The 18,245-nt window shown below is 37.1% G+C and overlaps 1 protein-coding gene across 8 annotated transcripts in view; it reads right to left on the reverse strand.

Annotated features, from left to right (window-relative positions):
• The window catches only part of EXT2 (exostosin glycosyltransferase 2), an 89,820-nt gene that overhangs the window by 40,823 nt on the left and 30,752 nt on the right, over window positions 1-18,245 (reverse strand). For all 8 annotated transcript variants that reach the window (XR_010364740.1, XM_064424939.1, XM_064424940.1 and 5 more), the window contains 2 exons: window positions 16,497-16,628; window positions 7,428-7,617 (listed from right to left, as the gene is read on the reverse strand). Coding sequence is in view for 7 of the 8 variants with exons in the window: in XM_064424939.1 (XP_064281009.1) it covers window positions 7,428-7,617; window positions 16,497-16,628 (322 nt within the window). In the remaining variant the exon portion in view is untranslated. The remainder of the gene's footprint in view (window positions 1-7,427; window positions 7,618-16,496; window positions 16,629-18,245) is intronic.

Genomic DNA, 18,245 nt, shown 5'->3' on the forward strand with positions numbered 1-18,245 from the left:
ATAAAAAAGCAACAGTCACTTCAGAAGTCAAAGTTTCAGAATCCATCAGGAAGATTAAAATTGCCTATATTTATTTTAAAGGACTACAAAAGAAAAGCTTTCGTATTTAAAGAGCAATCAGAAACAAGATTTGTCACTTCTGTAATATCAGACTCTTCAGATACTGCTCGGAAAGTTCTGAGAAACTTCAGCACTAGCAAAACATACATGGAGGAAATTCTCAGTTGACAAGACTTTGTTATAACCAAGGTAAAAGCACAGGCTTTATTCTTACAGTAAGACAGACCTTTAATAGAGTATGGTAAATACAAAAGAAGCTTAAGGATCATACATCATGGCACAAGATCCTTTAGGCATACAAAAGTAGAAATTCACGTTTGGACTGGGGACTACTCTCATTTTTTTAAAAAATAAGTGAGGACTCTGTGATGCAGCAGAAAACAGAAGCAAATTATAGAAATAAAGCTCTCTGAAGTGAATACAAGTCTATGTATGTAAGGATTCTGAAGAGAATGACAGGCACCTCCTATTGTGTGTCATACTGAAATAATCATGAGAGAAGAGTGAACAACACTTATACTTGCTCTCTGGTAATGACTCAGGTCACGATTGGAATTATGTGCTATTTAGGACTACTGATGCACTGAGTGCTGGAGAAGCCCACAGAAAACAGTGTGTGGTCCTCCAAACACAAAATCACCAGTTTCCCCACTTTGCCCAATGCAGCTCCTTCTTCTAATAGACTTACAGACCCTAACAGCCCATACATGGCCGTGATTCTGGCCAGCCCACAATTCCACTATTAAGTCCTGCAAGTCCAAATCTCACAGCAAAATGTTTAAGCGTGACTTCAAGATGATTTAAACTGTAGGATAAAAAGGTGCCATAGTTACATTCCCAGTTAAAACACTCACACATAAAAGAGAAGCAAAACATCCCATCTTCTAATTATGTGGTTCTCAGCTACAACTGCCAGTGTATCACATGAGATGTAGATAAGAGAAGGGAGAGCAGTCATGAGAAAGAGGCAACTTCATTATAACCTAAAGGAATACCCCCTCACACGAAAAACCTCTCTCACTTTCCACACCTCCCTAGGCTTGTGATCAGATGTTTGTAATGAAAATGTAACTAAGTCTGCACACTGTTCATATATAAAAATGATTTCTTAGTCTGAAATCTAGCCCTGTTCCTCAGTACTGAATGAACTGTTACACCATACATAAAAGGGGGATCATTAAAAATAATAGAGCACAGTATTTCCATGGAATGTATTATTTCTTTTCAAAGAGGAATGGCACTGTGCCATGGTTTGGGAATGGTACTCCCCAGTTCAATGCCCCACAAAGACTCTCCAAACCACACACCTCTCTCGCTGTCTCTCACTCTTTCCCTTCCCCCTGCCTGCTGCAGGAGGATGGAGAGGAGGAGAATTGGAGGCACAAAAGGCAAAGATCACAAGTAGAGGTAAAAATAACTTACTGCAAACAGCAGTGAGATAAAATGAACCATAGTGGCAACATACTAACAACAAGGTATGAGAAAATAAACTATTCACATGGAAAAAAAAAAACAGCAATAGACAATATCAGACAGCTCCTTCCACTAAGTTTTTTCTACCAGAAGGAAGCCCTTCTCCTTGGAAGAGACTCCCTTTCCCTCCAAGTGAGGGAGGTAGTACAGAACAGTGAGGTGGTACAGACTGCAAAAATTAACCCTGTCCCAGCCAGAACCAGGACACACCATCGTTAAATAGCACCATTCCCTGTATCCTTGCTTCTGAGAAACTAGGAAGCTAATAACATCTCAAGAAGTCCTTTTGCAGCACAAACATTATTGTTGATCTGTCAGCAGACAGAAGTGTATTTACAAAGTGTATTTACTTGCTCTGCTTACTAATCATCCATTCTCAGTTTCAACACTCAACATAGGGAAAATGAGAATCAGTACAGCAGTTGTACAGAGCTAAGCAATATTCTTGGCACACCACTTCTAAGTAGTATCAAGTTCAAAAAATAGCAAGTAATACTTGAATGCAGATGGCTTGTTGCATTTGCAATTGGAAGCAGCAGGTAAGGATAATGAGGAGCTGGAAATACAGAATACACTCCTGATGACAAGAACTGAATGCTTGTCAGTATTAAAACCAATATGACAAATTTTCTAAAATCCACTTATTGGATTTATGCGGGCTAAAATCACAGCATTTTGATGACTCATAAAACATTCTTTCTCTGTTTTACTGCCTCAATAACAACAGCTAAGAATATCTCATGACTAGTGATAATCTGGGTCCAGAATACGAAGTCATATAATGTTCTCACTTCCCAAAACTTCTACGGAGTCCATTTGGAAATATAAAAAGGAAAAACTTTTCCAGAAGTTTTCCAAGGTAGACAAAGACTGACAAAAAATTGGCAGAAAATGTCTTTAAACATGCTCTGTTGGTACCTGCAGTTGCACGAAATCCCATACATCATACTCAATTCTCAGACCTGAACTTTTGTACAAGCTCTCCTGTGATGCTTATTCTAGCTGGTCTATAGTAGTTTGCATGAGTGCAGCTAATTGAACATTGCTAATGAAACCTAATTAATACTTTTTCAGTCTCTAATACTGAATGGCAGAATTTAGCTGGAGTCTGAAGTTTAAAAAGACTGTCAGAAACAACATCAGGCATTTTACATCTACTTATTATCATAATTCCTTCTATTATAGCTGAGAGAAAAAGCCTGTTCAGAGTTCAAAACAGGTGGTTTCTACTCACATTAATGTGTTTATATTGTTCTACAGAAATCCACAGAATTCCTCTTGTATATAACAAAACAGAACATTTGGTTCTAAGACACAAGGGCCCAGTTTGTTAAGATGGGTTTGATAGGCTAACTTTCCAGATTTCCCTAGGAAGTAATATTGCAAAATGTTTGTAATATGCCTTGTGGAAAACTAAAATCACCATGAATTAGTTCTCTAGCTAATCAAGGAAAATGGCATTAAGTCCATCATCAAGAAGCCAAATTAATTCAAAATTTAGAGAGAAACCATTCCTACCAGTGCTGACTACCAAAGGCACAGTATGGAAAAAAAAACAGACCTCTCACTGAAGTTGTTTTTATTAATTTTTTTAAGATAACACATTCCTAAGGTACAGCAATCCAAAGGATACTCACTTTCATTAGCCCAAACAGTTTATATCAATGCTGTCCATTAACAGCATTAACTAGAAATACAAAGATTATTATTTCAGTAGCACCACAAGAAGTTTATAGCAACTTAGCTTCAGGATCCACAACTAAACAGAAAATACACATTCCTTAAAATACACTTTTCATTTTTATAAAACAACCTAAGGAATCAATCTACCACACATGATCTGTAGCTTGTTGCATATTTACTAACAGTAATGAATTTATACATTGTAATATGTGGTAGACAAAATGGTTTCTTCACTTGTCTGAAACAAATGGTCGTGGAAATTTCTATCACAGACTATTTTTTTGAATTTCAGAACTAGCAATTTAGAAAAACACAAATGAAAGGAAAAAAAATATTTGCCTGATGGAGAAAATCATGATTTCTACAAAATATTCCAAGCAGCAGGCACTTAGACCACAATGTTTATTTTAATTGATCCAGAGTGAGGGGGAAAAGTTTATTTTTTCCCTATAATATTTCAAGGCTTTTTACTATTTTTATTACTATTATACACACCGTTATGGGTCTACTGACATTACTGCTGCATTGATGGGCTTCTTGCATACAATGCACAGAAAATAAGCAAAACTCAGCCAAAGACACAGAGCAGAGATCATGTTCCTAAATTCATTGAGTACTTAAGATACAAGCTGATTCTATAAGGTTTTAAGGTTCCAGAGCAGAATCATCATTGTATGTGATATTTTCTTTCTGCTATTTCACATATAAGAGTCTATATTTTTACCATCAAAAACATTGTGTAAACTTCAAACTTTGTTGTCTTTGCACAAGACATCAGTGTTTCTCATAGATTCATCTTGTTTCTTTTCACTGATTCTAAAGAAAACACAGAACCATGAGTTCAGACTTCCACAGACAACTCTCAGACATTCAGTTACAAAAATGATCCTTACAAACACTTAAGGCTAAGGAAAAAACAATCTTAAAATCACTACTGATATCTAACCCACGTACACAAATGTAGTTCTCCAATTTTATATTTTTACACACTATTTGGTTGAAAACTTTCCAGTCAAGTGCTTAATTAATCCATTGCCCTCTTACCTGCTTACCTTTTTTATCAGCCAACATAACAAAAAACTTCTGTTGCATCAGAGCTGCATCTGCCTGAGAGGTTTAGGTTTGAAAAGAGTTCATTTCCAGACACCTTGCACATTCCCCCCACTTGTTACCACTGCACAGCAGCTGAAATCAACTACAGCCTCTCAGCTGGGATGCTCAGCACTACTGATGGCAGCGACCACCTGTGACTCCATGATCTTCAATTTTGTACAATGTTTAGGGTATTTCATTTTCATTTGGTTTTCCTCCTAAGTCGTGAGTGTCGTTACATAAAGACACTATTGCAAATGCATAGCATATTGTTTTGATAATAATGATATTTTCAGTTATAATAATTTTGTGGTGTTGACAGAGGAAAGAAAGGAAAGGCCACATGTCACTTGTGTGGCACCTTGCCAGCTGCATCCCAGGAAACCTAAGCCCAATTCTCAATTTAGCACACATACTCACTAAGGAAGGCAATTTGGATGTTCTTCACCCAGCCCTCCCACTTACACATGTGAAACAAAACGAAGACATGAAGAGCTGCAATGACAAAAGCCAAGATCTGCTTCTGTATTGAAACATGTCCCTTATGAGGAAAGGACCAAGAAATAAAGCACTTGATGCTCTAGAAGGTTAAGCACCTCTGCTTTACTACAACCAATTAAAAATGAATAGCCATAAAAGTGCAGATACTACTGTAGGGTAATAAACTAGACTTTATCAGTGACAGTGGTGCACATTACAAACTTCAAACTCATTCCTTGTTCTAATCCATCAGAAACTTCCTGGCTTTAACAGGCTATAAACAGCAGAAGCTTTGAAGTCCGAGGATTAGGATCACTAATAGACAGACTGAACGCGAGACTGGCTGAAGAGCCAAGTGGAATGTCCTGCATGGATCTGGAATAAAACAAGTTCATTTAATCAAACTGACCTCTCTCTAGCCATGGGCCAAGAGATTACAATGACTGAAACAGCAATAAAGGGACAAGGGACACTAAAAACAAATAGTTATTCGCTTCAATGCGATGCTTAGGCTAATGCAAGGACAAAACTGCTTATGCTTTCAACTGTGCTCTCAAGTCCACAATTTTAAGCCCTACAGGTTGGGTTTTTTTAACTAGTTTATGACTTAGAGGTAGTAGAGGCAGAAAAGAATTAAACACACTTGGATTTTCAAGATCAATACAATGATTGAAAAGAAAAGGTAATTTTAAAGATCTTTTTGCTTCAACTCTCCTGTACCTCAGACTCACTTGAAGGAAATGTGGAAACAATTCATTTGGGTTCAGTGATTACATAACTGCATATATCACTATGCTTTTTTGCTTTTAGAAAATAACTGCTCACTGCAAAAATTCCTGTTGCTATCAATTTATACACAACAATTTTTACTCTAAAGGGCTACAAAACATTTAAAATATTACTAAAGTTAAAGTAGTTAGCCCAGAAGTAATAAAGAACACTTTTAAAAGCAAACAATAAAGTTACTCAGCTTCAAACTGCAGCAAGTTGCCAAAATGGCAAATGAGCCAAGTGAATGGTAGCAATAGCTTGGCTCTAAGAAGCTCTTAGGAGATGGTAAATTAGACAAGTGGTCAGGGATTAATTTCTACATTCCAACTTGCTGCTATGCAGATTAACTAACTTTGAAGAGTAGAACACAGCAGCAGTTGAAGCCTCTGGAAAGAGAATTATAAAGTGAGGAGTCCTAATAACAGAATTTGTTACAGAAGACAAAAGAATACGACTCTTTTTTTGGGGGGGGAATATGTATTCCTAGAAGGAAACATTTCTTGTCCCACAAAATCACATTTTCAGATGAGAATGACAGATCCATATGTACAGCATATGGGAACCAGACTCATATACAGCTACCATAGCTGCAGTATTTAATCCAGAATGAGGAAGCTTTAATTGCCCAGCACAATGCTCAGGATTTAAGTACTGGTCTTCAGACCTTGAAGAAAGTCACCCTAGGGAACAGTAAGCACAGAAATAAAATAAGCAGCGTTGGAGAGTCTGTCTAGCACTGGAGAGGATTACCAAAGGCCAAGCCTAGCCAGCTTCCCTTACATGGGGCAAGACCTCCCATTTATTCTATGCTGATTTCATAATGGAATTCATTAATGTCAGGACATGTGTTTCCAGCGGAGGACCTGGGAACAGATTAGAAGCAGCATGGTCTCATGAGGCAGGCAGCCTGGGGGTGGGAAAAAAGGGAGTTGGTTGGACACAGAGCAGCCCACGGAGTGTACAATGACATTGCATAGGAGACAAAAACCCATGGGATAGAGAGCATTGGTTTGAAAAGGTAGGCAGCAAGCTGCGAGGACTGGGCAGACTGAGACTGAGGTCTTGGCACAAGGGGATACAGCACAGCATTATGCCAGGCTGGCAAAGCACACCTCAGCTACTGAAAATGAAATAATTGAGATATTTACAGCACTGAATTCACACTGGAGTAATTAATATACCTTTGAAACCAAACCTCGTTCCAAAAATCTACACATATAAATAACTTGGGAAAATGCCTGTGAATGAGTCCTCATTTTAAAATAACCACATAATAATAAACAATTTTAAAACCATGCAGATGACACCAGACTCAGTCACATACTACAAAGAGCAGCACAGTATACCATATGTGTTGGAAAGAGAAATATTTTAAAACAGGCACTTATTTTCATTTCATCAACCAATCAAAATATTCACTTATTTTATAGCTCCAAGCATTCAAACTGCTTTGCTGCTTTGAACCACATTTGCTCTAGAAACAGTCCAGTAGCAGCAGTATATACACTGTGACAAAAGTCTTTCTACAAAGAAATAAAAGCAAGTACTGACAGATCAAAAATAGGCTTCTCCTTACTACTCCCTCCAAAAAAGTTAAGGACAGAAATGTTTCTGCAATACTGTATTTATAACTTTTTATTTAGAAGTTAGCAGCACAACCACTGGTATGCTTTTGTTCTTGTTATCTACTTTGGCTTCTCTTATTTCACTTTCAAACACTTTGTCACAAAAAATCCAAACTGATTATTTTGAAAGAACCATTAAAGACCTCTTGAATATAAATTTTGTAGAAGAGAGATCATTCTCTAACAGGTGTCAATAGACATGCTGTTTCACCTTCCTCCACCACCCTTCCCATGGGTTTTTACCTTCTGGTGGATTCTTATTCTGGTTGTTCCAGACTACCAACAATTTGGATAGACTGGGCACTTTCGACACCTCCGTGATAACTCGGAAAAGGCTCTCCACTCGGTCATAGGTCAGAACCACAGCTGTGAAACCCTGGGACTGAGGTGGGATCAGTGGAAGGAAGAGTGGGTTGCTCACACTGCTCCATTTCTGTGAAGGAAACAAAGAAAACAGCAAAGCAATTTGTGTAAGGTAAATTATCACAGTAGGGACTAATTCATACAGCCAGGCCCTAAACATCAGATTTGTAATTTGCTCAGATCAGGCAGGCTGACTCTCCAATTCTGACTTTGGCAATTTCTCAAAACCTTTATTCCAATCTCATTCTTATTTCAATTTTCATTTATGTCTAGCTGTAATGTTGCAACCAGATAGAGATTAAGGTAAAAACTAAAGTGGAAGAGGCAGATAGATTTGTGGAGAAGGAAAACCAAGGTGAATTGAGCCCAGCTAGCATGGTTCAATTCTCATTTACTAATCATTATTTTAAGATATTTATATTTATAGTCAGGACTCAATAAACAAAGAGAAACTTAATCAGCACTACAATTTCAGAGCGAAAAAATGTTAACAACAACAAAAACAAAGGAACACAAACTTGGCATATAATGTGCACCCAAGCAAAAAGGTAAAAAGCAGGAGCAAAGAGGAGCAACGTACAAGCTTCCACAAAGTTTGGTCAATGGTGGAAAAATCCTACCTATTACATTTTAAAAAAAATTAAAAGACATGAGATTCAAAGATGAATTTCAGAGTTATCTGCTCCTCGTGAATTTTAACTAGGGCATCCCTCTTAAGACTTTAAAGCTCTTACTTCAATACACAGCATAGGGAAGCCAGCCCAGATGGCAAGAGACAAAACAGACAACTACAATCCCATTGAATGTGCCAACCCCCTTTGTAGCTGACAACATGGGGGAGGAAGCACTGAAGGAACCATTTGACAGAAGGTAAACACCAGCATTTTAGTCTCAAATTTTCCATTCTAACTGACGTTCCAAGCAGGGGTCGGACAGAGAAGCAAAGGGAAAAACCAAACCCTTTGGGACAAGGTGAAAAGGGGAGTTGGGAAAGCAGAAACTGAGTGATGCTGTTTTGCAAGGAAGTTTTGAATCCTAGCCCATAAAAACTATGAAAACTCGTAAGAGGTTAGCAACTGCCAGCAGTTTACAGAAATACTGTGAAATTCTCCAGCTAAACTCATACCATAGGCCTGCTTGTATCAGGAGTAAAGCAAGTTTTACAGACTCAGAGTTATGAGGTCATATTTGTAGGAAGTAAACTTTGAAATCTTCTGTTTCCCTATTTAGTCTTTGGTTAACTTTATACACCCAACAATCACGTTCCTTATGTTTAATGGTTAGACACCTCTAACTACAATGACTTCAAGGATGAGGAGGATAAAGAGCCTACTTACTGAAAGACATCACAACATTTTGGTAAAGAGAAAAAAAAATGATGTGAATATGATTTCCTTCTATGAACAAATCAAAACTGAAGAGGGGATAAATATGTGAGGCAGAAAAGTTAAGCACAGCATTGGCACACTCTTTTTTCCAGGATGGTCTAAGGGTATGTTCCAAGCAAGGACCAGTCACAGTAGGAGTAATGTTTTACTAACTTCCTGAAATAGTTGAAAAGACAGACTGGCCTTCAGCTACACAGACTTTATCAGGTCTGGTAAAAGCAGCATTCATCTTAAACTGTTTGTGAGGATCCTAATGGAAAACACAAAGTTCTAGTTTTTACCCAAGAAGAATAATAGGATAATGTAGAAACAGTAACAGTACAATATGGAACCTTGGCTCTTGAAAGGGACATGGCTACCCGTGAAAGCAGACTCAGTAATTCAGAAAATATACATCCATTACTTCAGCAACTGATATGTGCAGAGAAAAATCTGCTTTCAGATTATTGTATTTTCTAAAATTAAAGCTTTTCTAAATAGTTTGCTAGTTGTACAAGATGACTAGTGGCAGATGGGGACAGCCCTCTGATTTTGATGTAGCTTCAATAATTCCTACAGCAAATCACAATCTAAATGTTACCAGAGCATAGTCCAACTCATTAAAGCATTACTACAGATTTGTTTCCACACAACCTCCACCCCAAGACTGTTATTATCTGAATGACCCTGGCAATGTCAAGCAGCTTCTTAGCACAACTCTCAGAAACCTCTTTTCATTAATACTTGAAACAGAGGTTTAACATCATAATCAGAGTGCCAAGAAAATATTATGTTTCTGTCCTACAAGAAGAAATAACTGGTAGAGCCATCTGCAGACAATGTTCTATTTATTATTTACAGGTGAGAATTGCTTACTAGATTGATGGCTCCCATTTGAAGTTTTTCTAGAAACGTTTTCTCTCTGTCCACAGCACTTCCTAACAAACTGCTTGCTCTAATATATTTTGAAAAGCATTATTCCTTTTCCATAATCTAAGACTATTTTAGATACTTACAGAAAGAAATACATTATGCACATGTGTGCAAGCACATGCATATGTACCTAAACTGGTCATTAATTTCTCTTATAAACTTACGTTTTAGGTACATTCCTTAAATCCCAACTTCTACTACTTTCGGAAGTACCTAAACTGGTCATGAATTTCTCTTATAAACTTACGTTTTAGGTACATGCCTTAAATCCCAACTTCTTCTACTTTCAGAAAGGCATGAAAATTCTCCCCTGCTGGTCATAACTTAGGAAAATAAGGCAACTTTAAAGTAGGCTTTGCTTCTGCATCTACTAAAGGATGATGGAGGGAGGGAAAAGCCTGTAGACACACACTAATGGATGGGAGAACCATGCCTCTCATTTGAGAAAAACATTTCAAAAAGGCAATTAAGCATCTCTCAAGTGCCATTAAGAGCCAACCCCCTGCTGCCTGCCTGAAGAGTGTGTCTACAGTCTGAGACCTATTGACCCCACTTTCTGCAGGAAATCAGGCAAATTCAAGCCTCCATAATTTGCTAAAGTCTTCCAGATTTCTGCTTGGGAAAAGCAAACCATACAGGCAATTAATACAACAGCAAGCTAATTAAATCTCCATTATGGCAGCAAAGCATGAAATGGCTAATGACATAGGGATGGGTTCTCCCAGTCACTGCTCAAGCAACCAAGTGATGAAGGCACATTTGCTCTATTCCCATCTTTATTAACATTCTTGATGGAAATTCACAGGAACTTTCACTCTCAGAGAGGAGAAAAACAGCAACAGTAGATTGATCATCCATCACCTTTCTTTGACAAAGTGCTGACATTCAGCTATAGATAAGACAGCCCTTCACTATCACCCTCCCAGCAAATATCATTAGAAGAGCCACGATAATTAATCTAAGATTAATAGGTTACTTGCTGTGAATCATTTTTATGGGCAAAAAGGATCAAATTGAAATGTTAGTTTCCTAAGAGTAATTTGATGTCGCTTAAGTCTCGCAGTCTCAGTTGTCTGACAGCTCTTTGCAGTTCATATGAAAAACCAAAGTACTGGAATGTGAGCGACAGTGAGAGCTCGGGAATACCCTGAAGCTGGAAGAGGGGAGAAGTCAGGAATGGCTCTGTATATGCTTAAGATTCAGACTGCTGCAGCTGTCCTCTGCATGCTTTCTTCAAGCATGCATGTGTGATAATGCCTTAGAAACAAGGCACCTTCCTTTACTATAGCTCAATCAAATATTTTCCTCCCTTTTGGTCATCAAAAACAACCTGATGCTACTTTAGGAAAAATAAATACATTAAGGATGCATCAAGGGAACTGAATTCTCATGATGTGGGAGGCTTCAGGCTGGATTTGATGTAGAGTCTTCAGGTTCAACTTAGCAGGGAAGTTTACAGCAGAACTTTCTTAGGAGGGTGCAGAAGGGAGATAGGTGGGAGCTTCACAACATCAATGAACACACACAACTGGACTGAGAAATGGACAATCTCAATACTGAAGTTCTATGGAGCCTCAAAGATACTGGTAAAGCATCAGAGGTAAAGAAGACTCAGTCCTGTCCCAAAACTTCTTAACTGCTTGTTCACCGTTGAAAGAGACTTGAAGAAAGGTACAGCAGACACATTAGAGACTACATCACAGAATGGTCTCTGGGAAAACAAGCTGTGTAAGATGTTCTACATCAAATAAGAATCAACAATTTCCCAGGCATCATTTAGTGGGAAAACTCGGCAACAGCACTTAAGAAAAATAAAATTTCACTGCTCCCATGAACAAGACAGTGAGCTTTTCCACCTGTTTTATTTTCAACACCTAGCCTGCTTGTTGTAAACTACCTATTACTGAAACCGCATAGTCTGAACAACAATTCATTGTCTTTTAAAAACACAGAAGTAAGGACAGCAGTGCTGAACTTAGTAGCTGAGCAGTCCTATACATCTAAGCAAAACGGAGATATATCCCCTGCCACTGTGGTTAAGGCTTTTTCAGCTGGGTTGTTCTTAAAATCAATCTAACCTCAACATGGTTTCAATTATGAATTACCAGACCAAAAAAAAAAAAGCCTTGATTTATTCTATTTTTCTCCAATTATTTATGGTAAGTTTCTATTCAATACTTTGAGAAAGTATTTCATCATGCTTCCCATCCTCAAGTGGTCACAGGGCAAACCCAAAGGAATTAACCCTCCCTACTTGTCCAGACCCAACCGAAGTGCTTACACCCAACAGAATTACAAACAAAGATGCAGTGGCCATAATTTCATGGCCTTAAACCCTCCTCACATAAAAAATTAGTCACAAGACAGACAGAAACTTTTATCTAGTGTAGAATAATCCACAGTGTAAGAAAAGAATCCTAACTCTGGGCAGGTAAATTAAAGAACCAACTGCTAAATCACATTTCACATTCACATAAAAATACCAATGTTTATATCTGAATACGTGTGGGATATTCAACCAATCCATAATACCAACACAAAAAAAAAATCAATAAACTGAAATTTATTTAATATTTTTAAAAAACCTATCTTCTGATATAATAAATAAAGCAAGATTTGATCCAGCTGATTGAAACCATCACACAAGTAGCTGGAAAATACAGCAGAAACAGAAATCTAATATTGTCCAATAGAAAAAAATACCAGATCTGCACTGCCCAGAAAAGTGCTAGCTTGTTCTCATTTACAGGTAGATAAAAAAGTGTATGCTAATATTTGCTTAATGCTTTAGAGATGACAAATGGTACTAGGAGGATATCACAGTTATAACAATAACATTATCTATAGACTGAGGACTATAAAATATTAGTCAAAGAAGTTAGGAATAGTTTAATTTTTTAACAAGTGTCAAGTTCCTAGTAATTGGCAAGACCCCCAAAGTATTCTGTAAATTAACATCCTTCTTAGGCTTTACTAAATGAATGGCATTCTGGGCACTAAGACAATTCTGCTATTTTACCTTACACCAAATGATGGTGCTGTTTTCTGCCTCACTGGAAGAAATGAAATCTGGTATGTTTATTGTTCACATACTGATATTCTCAAGTGATTATTAAGCTCTGGTCTGTATCATCCAAGGTCAGAGCTCAAAAGCAGCCCCTGACAAAAAAAAACATCTAATGTTTCATAGGTCTACATGATAAACAGGCTTGAAAGAATTTTAACAAAAGCAGCTGAAGAATTCTGACAAAACCTGTCTTACTCAGAAACCATACATATTAGTGAGGTATAAGGCAAAGAGGAGAATTTAAGCAATCTACAACGAAGCATAAGTGAGGAAGTAATTTACCTCTATCAGAGCATAACAAAGTACTTAATTGAAGGTAACAGATCACATCTCAAGCCCAAGTCATTATTTCTAATCCAGCCCAAACTGGTAACCATCAGAATGCACACTGCAGAATCACTCATTTTCTGGCTTACTTGGATGTAACTGATTGCTTCTGCCTAATGGATAATGGTTGGGCCAAAAAATACAAGACATTAAACTTCCATGCCTGCATGAAAAGACTGTCTGAGACATAAAGGTCTCAAGTAATCCAGCAATGAATTTCAAGCCCCAAAAGTATCATTTGCTCCTCTTCATTAAAAGGAGGAAATATGTCATAATGCATTTTTATTCAAAGTATTACTCCATAACATATTAGCATGTTATATGCTACTATGCTGCCTCAATAGGACAGTGAATAAGTAGAAAAATAATCCACTTTATTACTTTTTTTTTTGCTTGAGAAAGGCCAACAGTCTTCAGTCAACCCACAAAAAACACATAAAACTGTTTGGATCACTTCCCCTGTGTGTACATTCCTCTGTGCAATGTACTAAGCATGGAGTTAACTGCATATGCACTTATCTTCTGCATACTCCCTCCTGGAAAAACACCCTCCTGTACCACTGCTGGATCAACACTCTGGTGAAGATACTCAGACAACAGTCTTACTAATATTTTGAGCCAATATAAGTCAAACTAATGCCAAGAAAAGCAGCCTTCAAGCCACCCAGTCCCTCCCTTGCCCACACCCCCACTCTTTCTTTTTTTCTCTTGCCTGCTAAGTTTTATACAAGGAACCTTATTTTGGCTAATTCACCACAAGTGAAATAGAAATATCAAAAAAAGGTTGCACATGAAAGAGGAAACTGTAACCCAACTGTAGAAGAGTGCAGGACTGCTTCTTTGGGTAGGAATCTAATTCTGGAAGCAAACACATGAAGCTACAATACTTCAACAAAATGCAAAGCACAATGTGCACCTTGGAGAGTTACAAGCCATTCTAATTGTCAAAGTAGAAATAATGGTTATAACTGCTTTGTCTAACACCTGAAGCAGTTGTAACAATTGAACAGCCCAACAATTAGTAACCAGGACATTTTACCACACTTTTTCTGTTACTTCTCAGGATTCTGTGACCTACTAAGCAAAATTAATCACTATTACCACACACAAAAAACATCCCACCTTAAACCAAGGAAGAGGGCAGGTAAGAAACCATGGCCAAGAGTTCTAAGTATCCTTCTCTGCATAATGATCTTGCACAGCAGCTGTTCTTTCTGTTATATAGGTTAAATTGTCCTACCAGGTAAATTCACAAATCCTTAAAGCTGGTATTTTCCTGTATAGATATTCCACAGGCAAGTCTGTGCACTCATTTTCAAAACCTCACTATTCAGAGCACAGCAATCTGAGCTCTATGAACAGCCTTGTACTGATTAAAGTAATTTCTGGCTAGTTTCAGTAAATCCTTAAAACAGTGATTGCACCTCTGCACCTCTTGTTAACGTGCCTACATCTTCTACACACTCTTTCTGCACCTTTGTTTTCCTACAGAAACCACGTAACAGAAACAAAAGAGTTCAGAAGAGCACTGCACTTAATCCCTACTGACCACAACACCACATGGAACAACAAGCAGAGCTACAGGAACTGGATGGACTCGGCTGAGCTTGAAGGCAGAATACACATGGCAAGTTCTGGAGGTTAGTTCTGGCCAGTAACATAAGAATTCATGACAGTTACTCACAATTTTCACTGTGGTATTAATCTTAACTCACAGGTGCTTGTTTTAACAATTAGCTATATCCTAGTCCCGAGACTGACCTGAACTAATTTTCTTGAAAAGATTCAGTCATGGAGTTTATTTAGAGAAGAATACAGCAATTTTCTTGTAAACAAAAAGGACATTAGTTACTTTGCCTTTTCATCAAAGTTAAAGAATACAGTTGCCATTTTCTGCTACCTCAAATGTACATATTTAAGTCTTTCCAACTATAATGTTTCATCCAGGCTGACTAGAAATTTTAACAGTGCTAAGAGTGGATATTCGGCAGGACCTAGATGAGACACAGGCTCAAGCAGATTATTATTGCCTAGCAAGCAGACAGCTTTGAAACTCTGACTAGTGCATTAAAAAAAAAAAGCATAGGAGAGAATCCAGGACATGTTTTTAAGTTCCCTTTAAAGACTGAGTAATCCTTAAAACATTTTCTTTATTTCACTAAGTGTGTTTAAAGGTGCTTGGCTCTGCTACCATAATTGTAAAGGTGTTAAGATATTCTGATTCCCTTCTTGTGGAGTACACACTAGTGCAGATTAATTTCTTCCTTAAATACTGACCAGGGCCACATTTCCTCCCCAAGACGAGGAGATTATTAATGCCTTTGGCTCAGCAATGGAAACAGAACTTCTGAAGCACAGCACTGAGCTTCTGACTCTTCATCAGCAACTGTTCACACTCCATGGGTCTGAAGAGCTTAAACTAAAACCCACTTTACTCCTACCCAGTACTCCTACCCAGCTTTCTTTCTCTAAACTATCATAAAGCAAGACAGTTAACAAGTTTGGTTTTATTAGTAGAACAAAACTATTTTCTATATTTTGACACAGAGAAAATTAACTGATTATGAGTGAAAATCATCTACAGGCTTTTATATAGTAAAAAATCAGAACCAGCTGCTTGGTGCAGGAGGTTAATTAATACTGCACTTTTTCTTAACAGAAGTGAGTTCAACCAGTGAAACTTTAAATTAAACCAAGAACAGACAAAAAAAAATCCAGTAAAACTTTGATCATCAGTCTCTGTGTAAGAGAAATTGCTAAGAAATAACATAGAGAAAATTGTAGGCATAGGAATAATTAGCTATTTCAACAGAATTATATGAATGATCCCTGCAGATTTTTTGAGATCTTCAGAATTTCCACTATTTTCCTTGCATCATATAGACTATATCCAAATATATGCAGTACTTCAAACTCTTCCTGAATTAAACAGAAATAAAGAAAAATGTGTGTGTGTGCATCAAGGAAAAATATATAAATAAATAAACAAGGAAGCAATTTAATGTGTGCAATAGCAAAAGTTAAAAGTTCTCATCTCAGTGCCAGGACATAAAACAAACTGCTAGTTATTTTGCCAGTTGTAATAAAATATATTAGCTTCATCTGTGCAAGTTACCAGCACAACCCATATACACACAAACTCATACACAGAATTATTACCAAGTTTCGTAGCATATACCTTTTATACAAGAAAAAAAAAACAAACAACACAAAACCACAATTTGTTTTATGAGTAAATCAAACGAATTTACTCACCACAGCTGGGGGATCATTCCATTCTTCATAAGAAATGGCAGCATATGGGTAAATTCTATCATTGATAATCTGAAGAGTAGCGAGAGCAATTGCTTTCATCGATCGAAAATATGCTTCCCAGAACCACCTTGCCTGTAAAGAGAATAAAATTCACTTTCACATTGCATAGATCCAGTGCTTAATAATCAATTTCGGCTTGCCATGCACAATCTGTTCCACACAGCCTACATGTCAGGTGGAAATTAAATTAGGAGGCATGTTTATTGTAGATAGAGTATTTCCATAAAGCCTGAAGGCTTCAAACTCAACTCCACCCCTTAAAAGGACTCACAGCCAATAAAAAGAAGCAGCAGCATTATTTTACAGGAGATTAAACAGAATGAAAATATTTGAAGGAATCAAGTATTTTCACACTTAGATCATATGTTTTCATCCTGAAAAATGTAAAAAGCGTTTTGACTATAGAACAAAATAAATTATTGTTATACTCAATTTTTTCTAAGGCAAAGGAAATCACAGTGCAGTTAAATAGTCAAATAAAAGCATTCTGCCTGAAAGGCAGAACTCAAAAATCACTTTCTAACATCAATATTAGAGACACTTAATCAGATGGAGAATTTCAGTATTCATAAACCCTACCAGACTAATAGCTTACAAGAAACCTAATATTATTTATATAAGTAAAAGATTATGATTTTCACATAGAAGTACATGTCAATTTATTACTGTTGTTAATCCAGGCCAATTTCTAGCACAGTGCAAAACTGCTGTAATGAAGCATGAGATTGTTATACACAGGTGCTCTGAATTTCTCAGATAAGTTGTTCCAAAACTAAGGTCCCATGCAAGTTATCATGTTGTCCCAGTTTCTGTGTAAGACAGAAATTACAGAAGAAAAGCAGGGGCCTGGAAATGAAAATGCTGACTTATCTGGCTCTCTGTTAAGAGATATAACATACTTTTTCAATCTCTAGAACTATCAAATGATCCTGTAGGTCCCTATCCAACCCAAAAGGAAACATGCTTAACCAAACCATGTAGTTCAAGAGTTCTGGCCCAAAAGATATTATTTTTTTTACCTTACTTTTCTTCAGGAAACTGCAGCACATTGAACTTTCCAGAAATTAATTTCATTTGCAATCTCCCTATGGTTCATTATCAGCTATAAGAGTATGTGCTTGCTTCTAGGAGGTAGAGCAATTAAACCAAATGCACTTTTTCATTAATTGGAACCTTTAGAAGTTTTCAGAGTCAGGACACAGCTGAAGACAATACACAAATTTGGACAAGTGCTATTTTACTCTTACTACAGATTTCTTAAATAGCAAAAAGGCTCTAGAGAATTTAAATAACATGCTATGAAAATACTAAATAATATTATTTACCCTATCTAGTTACTGTATTATTTACCTTATTTAATTACTGAAGGAATACCAAGTTACTGGAGGTACAGATCTTAGAATGAACCAAAAGTAACTCTTTTTTATCTGTTTTTAACAAATGCCAACAAAACCCACTCTGAAGGTCAGTACTTTTTAACAGAAGACACACAGTGATTCCTGCACTTCCTTTTGATACTCCTAGACTAAATAACAGTATAGAAGAATCATTATAAGAACAAAATTGCGCATATTCATGTTTATGCTACCCTGTACTTCACCCTGAGTGTAAGCTATGGGGTTTAGAACTAGACTTGTTGCTGAACCACCAACCCTAAAACTCTGCGAGTAAAAAAAAAAAAATCTGTAA

The sequence above is a fragment of the Passer domesticus genome, chromosome 6 (assembly GCF_036417665.1).
Source record: "Passer domesticus isolate bPasDom1 chromosome 6, bPasDom1.hap1, whole genome shotgun sequence".
Taxonomy (NCBI): domain Eukaryota; kingdom Metazoa; phylum Chordata; class Aves; order Passeriformes; family Passeridae; genus Passer; species Passer domesticus.